The 22,763-nt window shown below is 39.7% G+C and overlaps 1 protein-coding gene across 1 annotated transcript; it reads right to left on the reverse strand.

The window, feature by feature from the left end:
* Nucleotides 1-17,118: 17,118 nt before the first annotated feature.
* LOC115629947 (ubiquitin carboxyl-terminal hydrolase isozyme L5) lies at nucleotides 17,119-18,372 on the reverse strand. Its single transcript, XM_030526556.1, has one exon. It carries the CDS (start codon nucleotides 18,287-18,289, stop codon nucleotides 17,309-17,311), a length of 981 nt encoding a protein of 326 aa, XP_030382416.1. The 5' UTR covers nucleotides 18,290-18,372; the 3' UTR covers nucleotides 17,119-17,308.
* Nucleotides 18,373-22,763: the final 4,391 nt, after the last annotated feature.

Below are 22,763 nucleotides of genomic sequence, written 5' to 3' on the forward strand. Positions count from 1 at the left end.
TGCTATGTCGGGCCTTAAAAATGTTTTGCATATCATTGACAAGAGCCTTAGAGCCTGCCTGCCAGCCTCCCTGTCTGCCTCCCGAGCCGTCCCTCAACACCAGATCCAGCAGCTTGACCTCCGCTTCCGCCCCCGCTCTGCGCCGCACGCCGGCGTCCGGGCTTTGCATACATTTTGCCGAGAGTGGCTTCGCCGGCAAGCTGGCAAATATTTTAGGCTCTGTGCCGCTGCTCGGCGTGGAATTTATTTGAGCAAATTTGCAAATTATTGCGTTTCGTGCCCGGTAAGGGGAGACGACGACAGCATGGAGCTTCGAGCATGGACATCGACATCTATTACGGCGGCGGCCATTTACATTTGACAATTGCCTTGTTGGCATCTTTTTAATGGGCTTTTGGGCCGCCCACCACACGACCACGTAGCACTGCCATGGATCAAGTCGATTTTATTTGGTGCTTCTTTTTATGGCCTTCGAGTGGATTTTCTGTCCGCCACACAAATCGCTGAAGACAATGCAGCAGCGGCATTATGGGGTTAACATAACACTACGTTGACAACGCATTCTACGGAGATACATTCAAACACACATATGCATGTACATATGTACATATGTATACCTACCCATACGTTGTCCAATTAATGGACTTGCGAGACCTTTCAAACTTCACAATCCAAGCATTGTAGCACTTTTCTCCAAGTAAATGCAATTCCCGGAAAATCCATTTGCCATTCCGACAAGAATAAATCGTAGTTAAGCGCCAAGGAGCTGAAGCTAGATACAATTGATCGACAAGTGATGATAAGCCATCAGATATGACTGCAACCTTATCAATATACAATTTGAAATACACATCTTTAGACATAAACGGACTGACGGACATTGCGAGCTCTTTGAAGTCTTAAAATTTTCTGTGAAGGATACTGTGTATCGTTCGTTACGAAACTATATTTCTATTAAATAATGCTCCCAAATATAAAGGAGTTTCGCATTGAATCGACTAGAAAGGTGTTTCCCAGGATAAAGGAAGCGACTTTCAAAGAAGTCATTCAAATGTCAATTCAAATAAATTTCGTTATGCTCATCTAATTTAAAATTTAAAAGCAAACCCTAAAAGTCATTAGGGTTGCACATCACATTCGAAAATCGATAGTTGTCATCGATAGTTATTGTTTTCTTAAGCATTTGGAGATACAGTCTAATATAAATGTTTCGGCTTACAGACCTCAGATCTTTGGGGTATAAACAGATAATTGTTTTAGGTAAGTGTAGAATGCTTTCCTAATTCCAATCTAATAAATGAATTATGATTATTCTTGCTTGAGGTCCGTCAGCTAATGCCAATATAAGAAAACATCGGGTAATATCAAGAATTCAATATTTCCTTGCAGCTACGACATGATAAAGCGGCTTTTGTGCATCTTTGCCGCAATTTTCAAGTCGATGTATTCCTGCAAGGCACTATTAGGCATACTTATGGACAGCTCAATAAACATTCATACATACATACTTGTGTGTATATATATCTGGCGGCTTATATGAACAACATGGACTGCGACACTGGCCACGAAAACTTTGCCATTTGCCATGGATGGCATAGTGGGCGGTCGGCCCAGCTGAATCCCCCACTGAGCCGTTACCTTGACGATCCAAAACGCAGGCAATCAAGTGTAAAATCATAGAATTTTTAATTGATTCCACCGACGCAGTGTAGTGCATTTTTTCTTTTCCCTCTCTCTCTCTCTCTCTCTCTCTCTCTCTCTCTATCTGGTTTTTATATTTCAGGCCAGCTTGGGCCACTCGACTGGGTCGCCAGGCCGAAGAGCCGTCCATCCACAACCTGTCCACTTCTGCCGGCTATTCTAATGCCTCGGTCGACGTTGCTGTTGGTTTTTAAAGTTAATTGGCAGTTGCTGCCTTCTGGCCCAACGGACGCCGGCGCTGGAACTGGCACTGGCACTGGCGTCGGCTCAGGTGCAGCTAGCAGTTGCAGGCACTGGCATGTGGGCTACCCCGGCACCAGTATCGCCTGGCAGGGCATTAGACAACGACAACGACGATGGTCTCCATCGATCCGGCATTGGTGCTGCTTGGCGTGTCACAATGTGCTTGACAATGCCCAAAATGCATTTGTTGTCCAGTCCCCAGCTCCTGGAACAGCAGCCAATTGAAATGTTGTGCGCGACGCACTTGGGAGCGAGGCGCGTGCTCCCTCAGTTTGATTTACAGAATTTAGTTTGCTTTTTTTATACCCTCTATCTCTACCTGGAGGATGAAAGAGTATCCCATCACAAATCTGAATGCACGTAACAGACAGAAGAAGGCGACATGGCAGGTACATATGTATTTAATCAGCTTGAACGTCCGTCCGTCCGTCCGTCCGTATGAACACCGAGAACTGTTAATCCGTAACAGCTAGCGACTCCAAAATTGTCTTATCTATACGCAAGCCCAGGTTATTCCCGCCGTATTGTAGCTTCCGTTGGAAAAGTCACTCTTAGGATAACTCTTTTGTTTCTAAACATATATTTTCCGAGCCAACACCCTGCTTCGAACAGGGTATGTAACAACCGAAAAGGACGATGAGCCAAAACAGGAAACTTATCAGAGATGAGCGCATCAAGCTGTTTGCTTGTCCGAATTAGATGTCGAGACTATTTTGTATTGATCCTAAAAACTACCACTGGTATTAAGTTTGTAAATTGAGTTTCTCCTCTCTATATTGCAGACGTTTTGGATGAAACATTTGATCCCCATTTCACAATTTGCTTTTTTAAAACTCAACATTTCTCGTCACAGATAGGTTGAACTTAATAATGAGCAACGAAATAATAGAACAACTGCTCTAGAGTTGGCAAGTTTTGAATGTTCCACTAATATATCTTAGTATTTCACACTTAATACTTGCATATTATAGTGCTTAAAAAGTAAATATGTACAAAGCTAGAAAATAATTTGCATAGATTTAGGTTTCAACAATCAGTTGACATCTATAATATAATATAATGCTGTCTCGAAGAAGGATCTTTTCGATTTTGTTTGACGGAAGAATTTATACTCTTGACTTTGAATAGAGTTAGCTTCTTTAGGGTTGTGGGGAGGAAATTCCTTGTACATACTAGATATTCTATACTAGATGTTCTATTCTCCGAAAAATATATTCGTGGATGAGTTTTGTGCAGTCGAGCCATAATCTCAACTGTGTTTAAGTCAAGGCTTGAACTGCGCCCCACGTGTATACGATTTTAGCGAAGAAATGAAGAAGAAGAACGGAAGAATGCCCCGGATATTTAAATTATACTACTTATTAAGTAGTCTCGCTCTTGGCTGCCACCTGTTGCATTCTCCAGTGGCCAAGTGACCAGATTCTGTAAAATTATTTTTGTGAGAAATTAGGATAACTCTGGTAATGGTAGTAGAGGCAAGGCCTTGGTATTTAATGAAATGCAAGTATGTTCCCATTCTGCTGCTAGTATGTGTCTATATGTGTTATATAAAAGTTAGAAAGGAGCGATAATCTGAATACGTCGGTGGTGTGTGTAAGAAATTGAGTAAGCATTAAAAAATTGAATTGCTTAGCACGGCTTTATCGTTCAATAAAGTTAATGCATCTATTATAGTTTATATACTTTGAATAATCCGAAGATGGCTTTTAGATCCTACCTGCAGGGCTTTTGGGAGTCGGTCTTGCCTGTTCTGAACAACGTACGAATTTGTGTTTTGATGTGGTTTTTTTTTTTTTTTGAGTTCGTGTGCGTGCATTTGGCGTTGCCTGTGTTTGTGTCTGTCTATGCGTCTGTGTCTCGATGATGTTGAACAAATGCAATCGACTACGACGTGGATGATGCGTGGGGTGGAGGGGGCGACTGTAATCAAATCTGCACACATGTATGCATGTATGTATGTATGTCTGTTTGTCTGTTTGTCTGTTTGCGTGTATGTATGCATACCTTGCCGGACAACGGCAGCAAGAAGGTAGCGCGCAACTTGAGCTGCCAACCATGAAGCCATGACCGTGGGCGGGCATTTGAAGCAAATGCGATGGCAGGGAAGCTGCTCATCGAAAGCGGACTTAAAGCTAATCGGCTTTGCCTTCGAGTGTTGGCCATTATTTGATACAGAACTTTACCGTCTACAATATGCGCTAGTATCACTGTTTACCAACTCGATACACAAAGATTATATGTGGAGTCCAGTCAACAGTAATAGTGTTTGACTAGGCTGGTGGACCACCTTAGTTCGGTTCATTAAAGCCAATTAAAAGGATAGAGTATTTTTGAATGAGCAGATAGCAGGCCCCCTAACCAGTACTGCCATTAAACACATTTTCAGGGCTTATGATATTAACAGCTGCTTCCATTTAAATGTGCACGTTTCAAATCGATTTAAAATAGGCAGAGCTTCTGCTTCTCGTACGAGTATGATAGATTTTTATAAAGGATTATACGTCCAGTCGATTTCTCTCTCTTGAGCAAAGATGCAAAGGCAACGATTTTGTGCTTCGAACGATTTCAAATTGTGTTTGCAAAGTACAAAATTTTAGCCGCTCTCCGATAGGTTTACAATGGAAACAAATTTGTTGAAAATTATTTGTACCTCTAGTACACACTAAAGATAATAATTAGAATTTTTGAAATTGTTGAGAAGAGTTGAAATGGAACAATTTTCACACCAAGTTGCTAAATGCTTTATCGAATTTTGTTGCAAAACTTCAACAGAAGGCAACAATAAAAGCAGCAGTTAGAGAGGCAAGAAATTTGTCTTCACAAATAGCAAAGACTTTTGGACGAATTTTTGGGAAAATCATTCGAAATCAGAGCCAAATCTAGGCTTATTTTGCTAAAAATTATGAAAATGACAGAAAATAAAAGGGCGCTGGAAATGAATATTGAAAAGTGGAGGCGCTTAAAGCTGCTTATCAAGCTGATTTGTTCGATTTGACTAATTTCAGATATACACTTATGTAGATATGTATGTGCATTCGATATCCTCGTACAGTCGTACAGTACATTTCGTCTGAACTGAGGTCAATTAGTCGACATACAGGCCTCATTCAATTTGCACGACCAAATTTTCTGCCATTGTTATTCTCTGTTTTTAATCAACGTTTTTAAGCTGTAATAATACAAAACCAAATATACGAGTATGTATGTACATATGCACATATGTATGTATGTAGGAGTATGCATCTACATACATACTATACAAGTACGTCCACACGGATGTCTGTCCGCAGGGCAGTTGTCTGTACGGCTCCGCAAAAACAATTTGTCAGTTGTATGTGCATTCATGTATGTAAGTTTATATACAAATGTACTCCTATATATACTACATATATATATATATGCATATGTATGTGTGTATGTATGGCCATACGAACATGGGCTGTGTACTCGTATAATACCCAAAAGAATTTAACACATTTTAGTTCAAATTAAATATTTATTGTAACAACAAATTGATATTTGAATTATTAAAATACAAAATAATGCGCAATCGCACATATGTGTGTATCTGTGTGTCTTTCTCTCTCTCTCTCTCTCTGTGTGTGAGTGTGTGTTTGTGTGCTTGTGCAATTTAACAAACATATTTGCGCCCGGCCTGATGTGGCACTTGCCATTTTTGTTTATTTATATGGCGGAAATATCAGCGACAAACTTACCAAAAATATTGAAAACAAATAAAATAAAATTTGCATAAATAAATGTTTTTTATTCAGTATGCAGTACGTGTGTATGCATGTATGTGTGAATATGTGTGTGGTTTGAATCCCTAAAGCATTGCATTGGAATAACAGCAACAAACTATACTATATATGTATGTACAATAACAACAGCAACAAATTAACAGCGCCAGCAACATTCAAATTATTTCTGCAAATGGCTCGCACTTCAAACCACTTTTTAGCTAAATACATATGTATGTATATATACTTGTACTATATATGTATATGTACATGCATCTGTGTATGCGTGTGTTGAGCAGCATATATTCACATATTCAGCTGCAAACTCATATGAATTGCTGGCATTATTTTAGATGCTGTTCATGGTCATGTCAAGCGATTAAAAACAAATCTTTAGATCCGCTCGTCGGTTTTTGCACATTTGTTGAACAAAATTACACAAACCACTCGCCATACATATACTATATATGTATGTATACCAGTATATGTGTATTTGTGGGCTTATATAGGAAGGGGATAAAGGCTCATAATGCCTTGAAAACTCACGGAGCAGTACGCTCATTTTTGCACTTTAATTGATAATATTCCCGAGTGCTTGGAATGCAAACATACCTATGCCATGGAAATTGTAGTTGAAGGTATTCCAAATCAAGATGATTGAGTTTTTCTAAAAGCAATTGCCCGTCAATGAATTAGTCTATAATTTTAAATTGCTACAAACTGATACTTTCTGTGGGAAAAGATAAATGACTTTTGTCTGATGGCTGATTCGAGTATTATTTTGTATTGAATAAGGCCCTATCGATACATAAGTCTTCAACTTAAGGTATTCTTTATCATTTCTAATGTTAATTCAGCATAAAAAAACAAGTAAAAAAGCTAAAGTCGGGTGTCCCGACTTTGAAATACTCTGTACATATGTTTACAATAATTATAGAAAATAAAAAAATTAAGAAAATAAAAAAAAATTGGATCGATTTTACCTCTCTCGGTATTCGAACTCACGTAAAGGGTGTATAATTGCACATTTACATAGCAATTGCGTCTGTGTGAGTGTATGTATGCCTATGCGCATCTATTCGTGTCTGTGTAAGAATTTTCGCAGTCAACCAAACAGCAACATCAACAACAGCCGCGGGCAGCGCTTGAGCAGCGCTGCAGCAGCAAATATATTTATGGCTATAACTTCTTGGTAAATCGGTCTATCATAGTGAAACTTGGCATACGGACACATAATTACTAACTGGGGGTATTTCCAAAATTTTAGTTCGAAATTCCAAGAATTACGGGAGTTAGAGAAAATTGCATTTGCGGGGGAGAGGGAGGAGGGAGGGAAATTCCAAAATATACATTTTCTGCGTATTCACACAAGGCATCTTGGACTAAAATTTGGTGTGCCTAGGTCTTATAGTCTCCGAGATATAGGCGGTTATACGAATGGAAAATCGGGAAAACCCCCATAGGGGGGAAGTGGGGGGGAAAATCAAAAAAAATAAAACAAACTCGTATAGAATACACACATAACGCATCTTTGTGGAAAATTTGGTGTCTCTTTCTCTTATAGTCTCTGAGATCCAGGTGTTCATACGGACGGACAGACGGACAGACAGACAGACAGGGCTAGATCGACTCGTCTTGTCACGCTGATCAATAATATATATACTTTGTGGGGTCTGCCACGCCTCCTTCTGCCTGTTACATTTTTCAGCTCCCGCAAACCTAATATACTCTTGTACATTTCATGTACAGAGTATAAAAATAACGAACTTGGAAACTTTTCATATATGAGGTCTTTCCTTCACATCATTCGGAAGGACATAGCTCAGCGCGCTCCCAACGCTTCATTGACAACCCTGGTGAGATCTATAATGTGCTGCCAACGAAGCACCAAAAACTATAAGCCCGGCCCAAAAGATTTCTGATTTGTTTGTGAGTTTTGTGCTGACAATCCGACCACATGACGTTTTATTATTTGTTTGTGAGGAGCAAAGGATGCAACTTCAAAAAAAAATAAATAAATGAAAGCATACTTTTTGGAGCAACATAAACGGCGATTAACTTTTCAATTTTATAGAAATATACTTTTTATAACATTCGTAATCACCCTTTTTTAAATACTTCGTTGAATTGAGATACAAATAAACAAGCTTTTGTTGATTTGCAAGCCCTATGAGCTCAGATCTATTTGCTGCTGTGGCCACACGCCGCATAGCCCGGAGGCCAAATGAATGATTTTTGGCTCAGGTTTCAGTTTCAGTTTCGTCCGATTTTGGTTGGCCGAGCGCATTAATTTAGTTGAAATAATTTATGAAATTAAATAAAAGCAAACAAGTGAATGAAAATGAATAAATAAATCAAGTTTATAAAATGCAAGTGCCTAATAACAACAACAAAAACAACAACAGCAACAACAGCTCTGCGTTCACAGCTACAGAAAATACAAATAGTAGAACATTTGCCATATTTTCCAAAACGTTCAATTCGATGCTCGTGTGTGGGTGTTTGTTTGTAAACACAAATGCAAATGCATGTGCGATTGTGTGTGTGTGTGTGTGTGTGTGTGTGTGTGTGTGTGTGTGTGTGTGTGTGTGGATATGTGTGTGCAAGCATAAAGCTGCGTGCATATTGAATTTGCGGTATTTGATAGTTCATTTATTTATAAATTAAATATAGTGTACAGAGAGGGCCAGAGGGAGAGAGGGAGGCGCAAATTAGCAACGTTCCCTCCGCCCTGCAGGCGAATCTGGCTAATGCTGTAGTTAATATACGTTTGTACATGCACACACACATATGTAAATACATACATACATACACTACTCGTATGTAAGAGCAGTCGGTTCAAAGTCAAGTTGATATTGTAAGAGTCGTACGTTCTTAGGTGCCACGCAGTCATGTTCTTAAGCCATAAAGTCATCGCCTCGATTATCAAATAGAAAATCATACGTGAAAAGTAAAGACAATTCCACTTGTGAAGAAAACACGGAAAAAAAACGACACCAACTACAGTCTTACTTATTGCTAATGCTAAATGAAAGCCCATTAGAATACAAGGACATACGAAGGTTGGATCCCAGCTTTGTCCACGGAGAGAAAAAAATACAAATTAATTTAAGACCAACTCAATACGTTCCTAAATTAAGAATATTAGAAATATTAGATATTAGAGAACGTTACAGTCGAGCAAGCCCGACTGTACCCAGGTAAACTTTCGACACTGAGGTATATGCGCCCATAGCAGAAGCAAAAAGAGGAAGAAGAAGAGCGAACTTGTTGCTGCAGTTTGTGGGGGTTGTACTGGCGAGAATTTGTTTCGCTAATAACTTTTCTTAGAATTGACCGAATTGAATAACATTCAACAAACAATATTAGATAATTATATATAAATGATATGTGCAAAGTTTGGTTTAGGTAGCATTTGAAATGTGGACGCTATTGACGAAATTCTGTAGCGGGGGAAGGGGGCGAAATTCCAAAAAATAAAATAAACTCGTCCTTTCTCGGACATAGGAGAATCTGGATACCAACTTTGATTATTCTAGCTTTTATAGTTTCTGAGATCCTTGCGTTCATCCAGACGGACAGACGGACGGACAGACGGACATGTCTAGATCGATTTCTCTCGTCATGCTGATTCAGAATATATATACTTTATGGGCTTCCTTCTGCATGTTACATACTTTGCACAAACCTAATATACCCTTTTTACCCTACGGGTACAGGGTATAAATATGTAATTTGTTTACCATTTTTTGCCTCATTTATTTATTTGTTAAACTTTTTTATAATCAAATATATAATGATGAGGTGTTTTAATTGCCATGCGGCCACCTTTGTGCCGATTCACAGTCAGAAGTAGTCACATATGTTAGTAGAAGAGAAATGTTAGAAAAAGAGAAAATGCCACTTCTAGTTAATATGTCTAAATAATCAGTTTACATAACAAAATACCCGCATGTTAAGAAAAAGAAGATGCAGAAGCAAAAGCCTATTAGAATATGATGGCAGGAGAAGGTTGGTATCCCAGCCTAAGCACCGTAATGCTAAAAGTATACTCTCTATGAGCAGCATTCAGGCACAAATTATTCACATTTGTAATTCAAACTAACCCGTGTACTTCTCCGCTAAGAAATATCCATAAACATAGAGAAATAGAGATTAATTGAAAATCAATTGGAATTTAGAATACAATGTTTTGAGCTTATCTAAAGCCCATCAAATCTATTCAAATTTGTATTACTGAAATCAAAATACAACTATGTATGAGAATATTAAAAATTTATTCCAAACAATGTCTGCTTATTTCATATTTGCGTACACTTCTTGTTTTCTTGTTCTAAAATCAAGGACTAATTACTTGAAAGGCCATCAATATTTTTCTGCACACAGAGAGCATAGCATTTAGGGAAACAAAAGTGCAATATGGCCAACAAATTCTGTACTTTCGCCACCACAGGCACCACGGGCACTACCACTACCACCACCCACCACCACAAGCGGCTTCTAAGCCTCCTGGTTTTGACAGTTTGCTTTCCTTTGGCTTTGCTCGCCATCCTTTTGAGTCGCGTGCGCCCGCGAAAATTAGGAAAATATTGTTTTGGTCGTTGTTTCGTTGTTTTTCGTTTTTTGTTTTTTCTATGCGTTCGGTATTTATTTATTTTGAGCGTTAAATAAGCGGATTTCAATTTCAATGCGAATGAGTGTGCCGTCGCTTTGTTTGTATTTGCGAGACGGTGGTCGGAGAACAACAATCTAAATACGAGCCCAGATTGGCTGGGGGCTAGACAGGAGCAGTACGAACTTAACAGCAAGGACTTTTCACAGCTTAACGAGTGAACGAAGTTCGACTAAAGCGCAACTGAAGACGCTCTACTCAACTCTACTACGATTTCTTGAAGAGCATTAGCGTAATTGAATGCACATCATGATATAAAGGGCAATCAAGAGTTGCAGCAAAAGATTCACTTTATGGTTGTAAAAAACATAATTGTTGTACATCGTGAATGTTTTGATGAGAACTCGATTGCTTCCGATGTTTATTTTGAGCGCAACTGGGGGTATTTTGCGAAAATTTCAAAGAAAAATTCCAAGAAATACAGGTGTTATGGACAATCATTGATTGTGGCGGAGAGGGGGGAGGAAGGGAAATTCCAAAATTCACGTTTTCTGTGTATTCACATAAGGCATCTGGGACTAAAATTTGGCGTCCCTAGGTCTTATAGTCTCTGAGATCCAGGTGTTCATACAGACGGGCGGGCATACAGACGGATGTCATGCTGATCAAGAATATATATACTTTGTGGCGTCTGCCACGCCTCCTTCTACCTGTTACATTTTTCACGTCTCGCAAACCTAATATACTCTTTCATGTGTTTAACCATCTCTAATATAGTAGTAATAACCCATTGGAAATTTAGGACACAATAAAAACAACAACAGAGCGAAGCGGGTTATCTTCTAAATCAGCAGAGAAATCGAATTTCCCTGGGCTTGTTGAACATTAGGATGTATCTCTGCATTCTCATTTTTGGAGATCATTTCATTTGGACGATTGCTGGATATGGCCAAGAATATTTGCCTTTCAGGTTATGCAGCTCTTTGCCAGATATGTACAAGTATACACATACAAACACACTATACCGCAATAGAATTGTCCACATAAGTCAAAACAGCACAAAGTATCAAAAAATACGGAGCTCCTCACCCCATTCCGCCCGCCCTCCCACTCACACCATACACGGGTATGTATTATACATACATATGTACATACAATGGTCACAACCACGTACAAAATCATAAAAAGTCCCAACATCCATTTAGCGACCCAGTCGACTTGTAACTGTGCCTCCGCGCCAATCGCCCCGCCCGCTCTGCCCATGTATCTGGCTGGCCCCACTCCTTCAAGTTGGTCTGTACATTTTTTTGTATTATGCTTTATTTGTATTTGATGTTGTTGTTGCTGTTGCTGTAGTTGTAGTTGATGTTGCTGTTGTTGTTTTAAATCCATTAGGATATGACAACCCCTGCTTAAATTCAATTAAATTGTTTTCTCTTTGGGTTTACATTTCTTGGCAACTTTATAATTGTTTCATGTGTTTAAACCACCGTTGCCGTCGCCGTTGCCATTGCAGGACGAGCAGGACGAGCAGGGAAAGCTAAAAACCAAGAACAGCATAAGAAATTACAGCTCGCACTGTTCCTCTCCGGCCAAGGCAAAGACACAACTGAAAGAAGCGAACTTTTCCAGTAGCCTCGAGAGATTTTTTTCCATTTCTCCCCATGCTCAAGCGTTGGCGTTCGTTTCGGTTTGGCTGCCTTTGCGTCTGTTTCATTCCTTTTTCTTTTTTTGTTATGTTTTTTTGTTGTTGTTGTTGTTGTTGTGTAAAACAATCAACAAAATAAAAAGTGAAATAAATAATAAAAAAGGGAGACGACAGAAAATAAAACATGGAAAAAATTTGGTGCTCAATTTTTGCTCTCTGGTTAAGTCGCAATGCAGAATTTTGTTTGCTCTACTTACTACTCTAGACTGTTTGAGAAAGTAGCGCTCGTATATGAAGAATCGAAAGACGATTAAATTTGAAATTAGTTATTAAATAGTTGAAGGAATCATATAATTAGAAGGAAGTTTGTTTGTGCTTCAATCAATCGTGCTAGTATTTTGTTCCCTGTTTTCAAGAGATCCAATACAACAATCTATAGACTATAGTTTTTTCTTCTCTGAAGCATCCTTTTGTTTCCAGAAAAGTCAATATCTATTTGTACCCTATCTTTATTGGAAAATTAAAGCAAGAGTTTTAATAAGAAGGAATCGGTTTTCAATATAGGTTCGCTTATGTTAAAGCCTTATTAAAAACAAATAATGCGAAATGTTTTGCTCAATCGTGACAGACAGAGAGAGAGAGAGAGCGAGAGAGTGTGCAGGAAGGGACTTGGATCTGGTAAGAAGTTCGCTTGTAGGGTGCACAGATTGTGCTGGCATTTCGATACAGAGTACCCACACACAGGCTACGACCCGTTCCGCCTGTTGAACACACACACAAGCACAGACGAATCTTCTACTTACACACAACATACAACATACACTCAACACCCCACGACACACGAGCAACTGCTGTCAGTCAACGACTGTGTCTTATACCTGCCTGCCTGCCTGCCTGCCTGCCAGTTTTTGGCGGCATAGGCTGCTCTTCCGGCTGCCCCAACCAACTCAATCTGCACACGCCCACCCACTCCCACACCCACAGCAACGTTAGACTCACACCACATCAAGCTGCTGTACATATTTTAAAACATTTCATCTTTAACGTGAGTTACACTGATTTTTTTTTTTTTTTTTTTTTTTTTTTTTGATTTGTTTTTGTACTCGCTTTTTTTCCTGGCCGGTCTGGCCAATGTTCCACATCCATCGAGTTCGCGAAATCACAGCACAGCGCGCAGGTTGGAGCGGCAGAAAAGGGAGTCAGCCCATGTCCCAGCCCCTGCTTCCCCCACCCACACACCCACACACCCGCACATACACAGAAACACACTCCAAAATTCGTTACCGACCTTTGGCCCCAGTCGAGCGACGGCTAACCGGTAACATTTTTACATGTGGTGACGGTGACGGTGACGCTGACGTCGACATCACCGGCGGCTGACGGACCAGAAAATAAGCATTCACATTCACCTCCTGCCCCCTTCATGCCGCCGCGCAGAGTCGCGCCGCCAGCCAACAAACAGGAGCAGCAGCAACCAACAACAAACAGCCGTCGTCCTGTTGGCTGATGTTTTTGGCGTGCGGTAAATGGTGGTGCCACCGTGTGTGTGAGGATGAGTGGGTGGTGGGGTGGTGGGTTGGTTGGGTGGTTGAGTTTGCCTTGTAGTGTACTTTTGGTTACTTGAGTGGTTGGTGGCAACGGCAAATGTTACAAATATTTCAAATATTTAAAATAGCACACACATCCACATCCACATCCATAGCCGCACATACTCGTAGATGCCATGCAGACCCACATAAATACGCATACTTATTGCATAGGGTGTTAAAGGGCTAATCTAAAAGTTTGCGGAGCCTTCGCATTTAGACGCTACAGAGCACTAGAGCTTCTCAATAAATGATGATAAAGTGCGAAGACAATGAATTAATTGAAAATAAATCGGCATATAAAATACTTATCTATACTTGTAACAGAGCTAGACACTGGAGTTGGTGGTATTAGAACAGTTTTCAGCGTTCATTGTATTTAAGTAATCAAAGATACATACAAGTATATGCGAATGCAAAATTGTAACTGCTTTCTTCATCAGCATCAACGGGCTGCTTCGATATTGAGACGACTTATCATAATTGCATAAAAAGTGAAAGTAGAAGAACTTATATTTTTGAATAAAGTTGAAATAAACATTTCTTAAAATGCGAAAATTTGATCATATGTTAAATATTTATATGCTTAATAGACTTTATTATTCGATTAAGTTTTTTAAAATTGTTGATACTCGTATATGCGGAAGGAATTAGAGATATACTTGTACTTCTATTGAAGAATATAAAGTTATTCATCTCATACAAGTACAAGTATATTAGAAGAATTGTGTTGAAATAATGTTAGGATTAACTTTTGTTTCTCTTTTATAATTGAGTTGCACTTAGAATTGTGTTTTATCTTGACATAGTCCTTTACGAAGACAGCAATTCGAACGAATTTCAATTCGATGCTTACACTCAAGGCTGCTAAAATACTTAGTTCATAATTCTCTTTGTGTTTTGCATGTTTTAAAAAACGCTTCTTCTAATATTCAACATGCTATTGAATACCGTATGAGAAGATTCGACTGGATACCGTGTAGTTGTGGTATTAAATAATTACTTTAAATATATTTGTGACGAACAAATTGCGAATTGCTAATTAGAGAGCTCTCAAGAAAATGAACTAGAATTATTAGGAAAGGAATTTGAATCGTTCTAATACTATATCTAAATACATTTCGGTTCAAGCTATAGCTTGCTTACCACTCAACATCATCATTATTAAATGCAAACGAATTCTGAAAAAATGTTCTACCTTTAGTTTATAGGCATACAAATAAAATTTGATTGGGTGAGGAAAAGGAGTCGTGCCATAGAATTATCCTTGGCACATTATCTTTCAATACTGCATGCCTAATTGGATTACTTGTAGTTATGTGGCAACTTCCCACAACTTCTCAAACTTCCCACAGCAGTCTTGTTTCACGATTTCGGTCATACATTGAAGTCAGAAGCTGAAAGTCAATTCCAGCCCAGCCCAGCCCAGCCCAGGCAGCCAGTCGTATGCAACTGTGGACATATTTTAAAGTTGCGTCTCCTTTTCCTCGCACCTTCCCTGAATGCAGGCTCACTCCCGCACTCTCTCAGATTCGCAGGGGTGGCTTCTCACCTGCTCCCACCCATGGGAGCACTTCAAGGCGCAGGTGGAATTTTGCATACCACGTATAATAATGTGAGCGCGTGTGTTGTTTTTGTACATACGCGTATGTGTGTAAAAGGTAAGCACTTCCGTTTCCGCTTTTATGTTGGCCGCACACACACACACACACACACACACACGCCCACCCACTCGGATTTCATTTTGCAACTTATGTTTGCCCCGGCACTGCCATGCGATGATGCGTGTGTATCTTATAGGACTGTGTGCGGCGCGGGAGTGCGGGAGTGGGGGTGTGCGGGTGTGTGTTGTCGCCTGCTCGACCGCCTGCTTATTATTGCCGGTTGTCCTTTCATAAAACAACAACAGAATCAGAGCAGGCAAGCTATCTCACAGACTGCTGCGTACTCGCATGTTAGAGCCGGCTCGGATTCAACCACCGACGACCAGGCGGGCGCTTTTGTACAAATCTAAATTATTTAAAGATAATTTGACTGTGCGCTGCTGCTCACTGTTTGTTGTTGCTGCTCATATTTACATAAATGAAATGTCAAAACAAAATGCAAGCCATCGACGAGCAACGAAACGAAATGAAAATAAACTAAAGTCCTGTTCACACAGCAATTTCCAATCGGAGCCAATTCAAGTTTCCGCTACCAAAATGCAAAATTTCAATCATTTACTGTTACTGTTGCTTTAGACCAACAAAAGATAATACAAGTACATACATATATCATAAAAAAGTTCCCCCTCAAATTTGTTTATATTATGATTTATTTTTTATTTGTCCACCATATAACAGACGTACTTGTATATAATATATTCGAGATAATCCAATGGGACTTCAAATAACGCATTCTAAATCTATTAACAAGAATTATTAATTTTAGAACAACATTTTTATACAGTATTCGTTATCTGTTCTGTAAAGCTAAAACAGAAATCCATTAGTTATTATGACGCGTGGAATATGCTCGGGACTACTTTTGATGAATAGAGATATATGTGCTTTCCAATTAGGTGTGCTATTTGTCGGATCCAATAATAATTGTTTTGTATGGCAACCAGTTCTGGCAACGGCTTCAGATTCTTTTTGAGCTCATTTTTGCTATCTTTAGAAATAAAGGAATATCATTAAATTATTATTTTACAGCTGATTCGGGGGAACATTAATTTGCTGGACTTTTATCGTAAACACAATATTTATGTAACACATGTTAAAGTGCTGGACATTTATATTTTAATTGTTCGTATACATAATATTAATTTTTTAAGCATTACATCACTATTTTAAAGTGGATTCGGGGGAACATATATTTGCTGGACTTTTATCTTAAACACAATATTTATGTAACACATGCTAAAGTGCTAGACATTTATATTTTAATTGTACGTATACATAATATTCATTTCTTAAGCATTACATCACTATTTTAAAGTGGATTCGGGGGAACATCTATTTGCTGGACTTTTATCTTAAATACAATATTTATGTAACACATGTTAGAGGGCTGGAATATTTGAATTGCATACAGAATTTTACATAATATTCCCAAGAATTTGCGGTCGAACAATTGTCTGGTAATGTGTGCTTCTTCCCAAAACGATAACACTTGTTACAAGGCTGTGTGGACCGAGCTCCAGCCGAATACAGGACGAGCGAGGAAAGTGGGGGAAAGGTGGAGTCAGAAAGTATGTTTTGCCTGTTTGCGGTTAGTTGAGAGTGTGTGGGTGAAGCCTTGCTCTTATTTGATTTGCCTGGCAAGCCTTTGTTGTATGGCGATAGCGGCGGCGGTGGCGGATGCCGTTGTGGGTTTACATGGCTGGACAGCGACGATGTCGTCGTCATCTTGTCGTCTGTGGCTCCTGCGGCAAATTAAAATTAGTTGTTTACTTTGCGCAACATAAACAAATAAGAGCAGCCTCGACCACAACGAGTTTTGAGTTGAGTTTATCGAAGCATTAAAAAGAAATCATGCTTTCTTTTGCTCTTGCTCTTGCTCTTGCTTTCTCTGTATCTGCATCTATGCTTTTTGTTTTAGTTTTGCTAAGCGGAGACGCGCAGAAGTTGGCAGTTGGCAGTTAGCTTAAATGCAAATTGAAGTTTGTGACAGAGTAACAAGAACGCAGTTGACAGATTATATTGCAGCCCGAAAAGTGAAGGAAATGATTGGAGGACATTTAATTTGAATGCTAAATATTATTCTATGATACTTTGGCGCGCTCTCAGGCCAGGTCCTATTCCTCTCGATCCGGCTGGCGCTGCATGGCATGATTCTTGGCCTGCTCGTAGATGGGCATCAGCTGACCCGTCTGGCCCAATTGCTTTAACAGTTCCACTATAAAGGGCAAATAGTTGTGGCGCCGACGCATATTCTCCTGATGATAGCGTTTCTTCTTCTCCACCTCGAACTTCAATTGGGCCTGCAGGCTCCCTATTTCGGCCAGACGCTCCGCCTCGGGTAGTAAGGTCGTCCCCATGCAGTCTGGTTTTTGTAGCGCCTCAATCTGGCGCTCATAGATGCACTGCCGATCTGAGATCAGTGCCATTAAATTAAAATGAATTTCGCCGGCACTGTAGCGTTGAATGCGCGCCTCAATAATGGGTCGCACCACATCCACCCAGGACCTAGCGCTGCCGATTTCACCGAGATCTATGGGTCCCTCCTGTAAGCCATCGAGCTCAAACAGGCGTCCGTTGATGGGCATATAGCCCACAAAATGGTAGATATCCTCCTCGCGGCATGGCTGCTTCATTTCCAGTTCAAAGAGTGTGGGCCGCGCAAACGAATTATGAACATCGCGAATTTTCGTTGCATTGCTCAGCGCCAGGCCACGGGTGTAGGGGTCGAACTGCTGGCAGAACTGCTTAAAATTAGTCAAAGTCTCACCCAATTGTATATCCTCGTGCTTCAAGTTCAAGAGCAGACTGAGAATGGCCTGAGTGGCGCAGGCATTATTGATCACCTGTTTGGCGAAAAAGATGTCCGAACGTTCGGGGGCCACAACCCCAGTTACCACATCGTCCTGCACCCATTTAAAGAGAAATATCAGACCGTGTATGGGTTCCAGATGGCTGAAGGTCTCCAAACTCCAGATCTCCTCGACCTGAGCACCCACACAGCCAAAGCCACTGATTAGCTCCGTAAAGACACCCGGATCGCTCTCAATAAGGCACCAGCTGCCGTTATCGTTATCAGGTGATAAATTGTCTGACATGTTCAAGGTCGTGCACACGTTAAATTTGGCAAGTACTCTATCTCTGGTAATTGTCGAAATAGTTTGTTATGATTTTTCGAGTCGTGTTCGATAGATGTAGGGGAAAAATTTTCCGACTAGGACAACCGTTGACGCATACACGAATAAATCGATTGGCTCTGACGTTTGACTGACCGACTATTTGATTAATTGACTTCATGATGATTTCAGTTTTTCCGCGCGTTCAGTGCTGCATAACTCGCCAAAGCTCCAACCCACCCCACTCCACCTCACCACACCACTCCATAAACACACACACACACATACAGATTATCGCAAATTACAATGCAAGCTGTAGTGCAGTGCGGCATTAGAGTGGCCCAAGACCTAAATAAATATTCAAAATACGGGGTTTTAAAAAAACATCGATTTTTTTACAAGTCGATGTGCTGATAATAAGTACTCCATTTTTTCCGATGATGCTTTGGCAAAAACATCGAGAGCTTAATTTAAAAATGCATTCAAAAGCAAACGGAATATTGTTGGAGACTTAGGAAATATACATTTCAAATAAGTAACGAAGAAAAAACCAGAAAAAGAAATGAATCGATGTATCGATTTGTTGTTCCGATTTATCGGAACACAGCCGACCCCTACACCCACTTTCTACTTTACTTACAACCCCATTTTTAATGCAAATCGATAGAGTAGTTCCTCTTTCAGTTATAGGTGTCGATACCGATTCGATAACTAAAACGTCACGGGCTTACTTTTAGAGCCAAGGTCCTGCTAAAGTCTAATTAACTCTGGTCCGAGTAGAAAAAGACTAGGTATTATATGAATTTTTGTGAAAGCCATATCGATACTACGGCACTAGAGCCAAAAACTTGACCAACTTTTCGGGCACAACCACAATGCGTGAGTTTGTTTGCGTATTGGTGCGCACGTGAGTGGGTGTGTGTGCGTGAGTTGGTGTGTTGGTGTGTTGTGTGTCGCCATGGGATTAACTGCGCCTGCTGTCGCTGTCGCTGCTCGCCTGAGGGATAATAAGTGCATTGAAGCATCAAATCAATAAAACGCGCGTGCTGAACGCGAACAACGCATGGACGCATGGATTGTGCGGGCACCCTTGCCACGCCCCTGCAACAGCGACAATGACAGCGCCCGCCCACCGAACCCGACTGAGCGCCAGAATGCACTGCATGAGTGGCTTCAATTGCGCAACATTGTTAATTTATGCAAATTTTGCAGTAGCCGCCAACGAAAATGCGAGCCCGCTCGTTCCATCTTCTCCATATTCGTCCATCGACGTCCACCTGCCACCTGCCACTGCAACTGCAACTGCACCCCATGCCTCACGCCCCCCGTCTGACCGCTTTGTGCAACGCCAATGAGCCAAGAGCGCTGCGCGGTAGCCACAGTAGCCGCCACAGCCGCAGCCCAAATGCCAACAACATTAACGGAGCCTGTTGGCCGCTACCCGTTGCCTGGTGCATCGACCATGGAGCATGGAGCAGAAGCGAATACCGGAGAGTCGCAGAACTTGCATAATTTCTTCCTGCCAAATGACTCTTTGTATCCTGTATGTACATCTCTCTGTGTGCGTGTGTGTGTGTGTGTTTGCTTGCAACGTTATGTTTCTGTCGACACTTGGCCAACTCTCAACTATTTGGAAGCAGAACTGAATGTCGCTACACAGACAAAGCGACTAGCCGCGCATTCCTTTGCGACCGACGGACAGCCAAGAGAATGACTACAAAGACTATTCCTACTTGTATTGTAGGCTCACTTGCGGCTAAGCATACGAATACGTTCCTAAGGGAATGAAATCATATTCAAACAAAAATCTTCTATCATTTTCTAGTGAGAAAATATACCATCAATACTAAATACGTGAAAGGAATTGCTTAATTAATATTCATGCTAAAGCTGAAGCTAATTACTTGTGTATATGTAGGTAACTGAATAACAACAAATAGTTACCTTTAGTTTGATTATCGTTCACTTTACATTTCTAGGAAAGGCTTACACAATATTGTTCCCAATATTGTTTCTCTTATGCTCTTCATAACGTGGCCTTTCTACCTTTTCTGATTTAACTCTTAAGACATTAGTCTTGCTACCTTAAACTCCAGACCCATTTCTTTTCACAATCATATTTTGTACATTTTGTTTTTCTTAATATAAGTATGTACAGCTGGTTGCACAATCCTCTTCAGGTTTTATGCTCAACAAACAATGAATATTTCCACATGATAATATAATAATAATATTAATAAAAGCCTCTAATTTCAGCCTTCTCCGGAATCTCTGGCCAGGAATGACTGTGAGACGGGGCATAGCTTGCCGGACTGACTAATAAATCTCCCCCCACCGGGTCTGAGATTCAATTTTTATTCTCTCTTCCATTCGTTCCTAGTTTTAACTAGCTTTTAATTAATTTCTAAGATTTTCTCTGTTAAGTGTTTTTGATGCCTCTGACCACACTATCGGCACAGCTAGCCGAAAGGCATATAATATTCCCCCAACGGGGCGGAGGCGTTATTTTATTATTTTTCTTCTACGTAGTGTTTCCTAGCTTTAAAATGTTTTTTTTTTAATTTTTATATAAGTATATTCCATTTCTATGTCGACAGTCTACGTTTGTTGACATATATATAAATATGTTGTTCCAATATCAGGTTGATAATGAGTTGTAGGTTCCTTTAATTTCGAAACTTCTACAAGCTTTCAGAGCAAATTACAATGAAACCCATCGAAGCATGAAGTATAGCCCACATTTGAATTGTTTCCAATCGAAATATTTTTAAAGTATGAACAGAAACTGACCATCGAAATGTGAGTGCATGTGTGTGTGTGTAGCATATACTAACTGTATTTATTGTATTGTCTAGACATGTAAAACCGCAATGTGCATTGCATTTGCGTTTTTATATACACAATGTAACCGCATTAAATAAAGTCAAATAAAAATGGAAAAAGTATAACGCTTAATTGCTCAATTTTATGGAAATTCTGTACTTCAAAGGGCATATACAATGACAACCACCTGCACGTCTCTGGGCTCGCTGGGGTCTTTGGGAACGTGCAGATGTTTGTAAGGCATTTCGCATCGGCGATGAAGGACTCTACATTCAAACAAAAAAAAATTACATAATTTGACGTTTCTAGCAGGCTTTTATAAGTCTTCTAGATATCCAAGATATCTGTTATGTACGTAGACAAAATTAATTGTTTGGAATAAAATCAATAAAGAACTTGCAAATCTTTGTCAAATGTAGAGAGATTGGAAAACATAAATTGAAGATTATGGGCATAAGAAAAATGTATGTATTGAAGGAATGTCCTAACTGCGTAACAGTAGGAACAACCAGTAATCACTAACAGCTAATAATTAGGCAGTGACCAATTAATGATCGAATAGCTAAGTAGTGAATATAGTTAACGGTAATCAATAATCGATAGTAACCGATAACAGATAAGAATAAGTCGATTGAGATCGACCAAAGATCGTGAGAATTGAGTTTAACGAGAACTTTTAAAATACTGTCAATTGTTATTCACTTAACTCACTCAACAGTATATAAAAATGTATGTATATTAATATGTACTATGTGTATTAAAAAACTATGTTTAATTAAATTCTTTGAGATCCAGAAAGCGTACAGCTTTATTTTTCCGATGAAATTTTATCCCTAATTGGATTTAGCTGATACGTAACTTTTGAACGTAGTCATTAATGATCTGGACCACCAAATCTACCGATCATCACTTAAAATGTGTGCAACAAGAAGAGGATATTGAACACTGATGAGATCAATATTTAGACACGTTTATGACATCCTGTCGTGCATTATAAACATCAAATTATTTGAATGCCTGTTGCGCAAAGTAAACATTCGAACACGTGTAGTATTGTTGTTTTCTAATTACTTCCTGAATGTTTGTCTTTATAATGAAATGTAAGACGTGGAAAACAATGAAACTACGAGTATAAACAGATAACAGGTTACACAATGTAAATGTACATATGTATGTACGACTTTGTTTATGTGTTGTTGAATTACAATTGTGTAAGTGGCTCGTGGACTTGCAGCTGACGTAGTGAGCAGATTATCTTGACAGCACGGGTTCTTATCTTATGATATGCATTTGATGGACCAGACGCATGGATAGCATCCCTTTATCTAAAACCTCATGAAATTCATTATCGCTATTTTTCTTTTGTGTTTTCTTTGTTGTTTTTCGTTCGAATCAGTTGTGGTGATAGCGAAAAGCGCCAGCGAAAGAGAAAGGTCGGCGGGTCTTTTGCGTCATTGGATCTGGGTTCGGGTTCGGGTTCGGGCATGCCAGCATGTTCGGGCAAACAAATAATCTGTCATGATGCTCATGATACAGCTCGAATAAAAACAATTGATATATGATTGCGTAAAGTAGCGAAAGCTGGGTCAATATACATATGTTCTCAGCTCAAACTATACAATATATGTATGTA

Source organism: Scaptodrosophila lebanonensis, unplaced genomic scaffold (genome assembly GCF_003285725.1).
Source record: "Scaptodrosophila lebanonensis strain 11010-0011.00,11010-0021.00 unplaced genomic scaffold, SlebRS2 tig00000171-arrow-arrow-pilon, whole genome shotgun sequence".
NCBI lineage: Eukaryota > Metazoa > Arthropoda > Insecta > Diptera > Drosophilidae > Scaptodrosophila > Scaptodrosophila lebanonensis.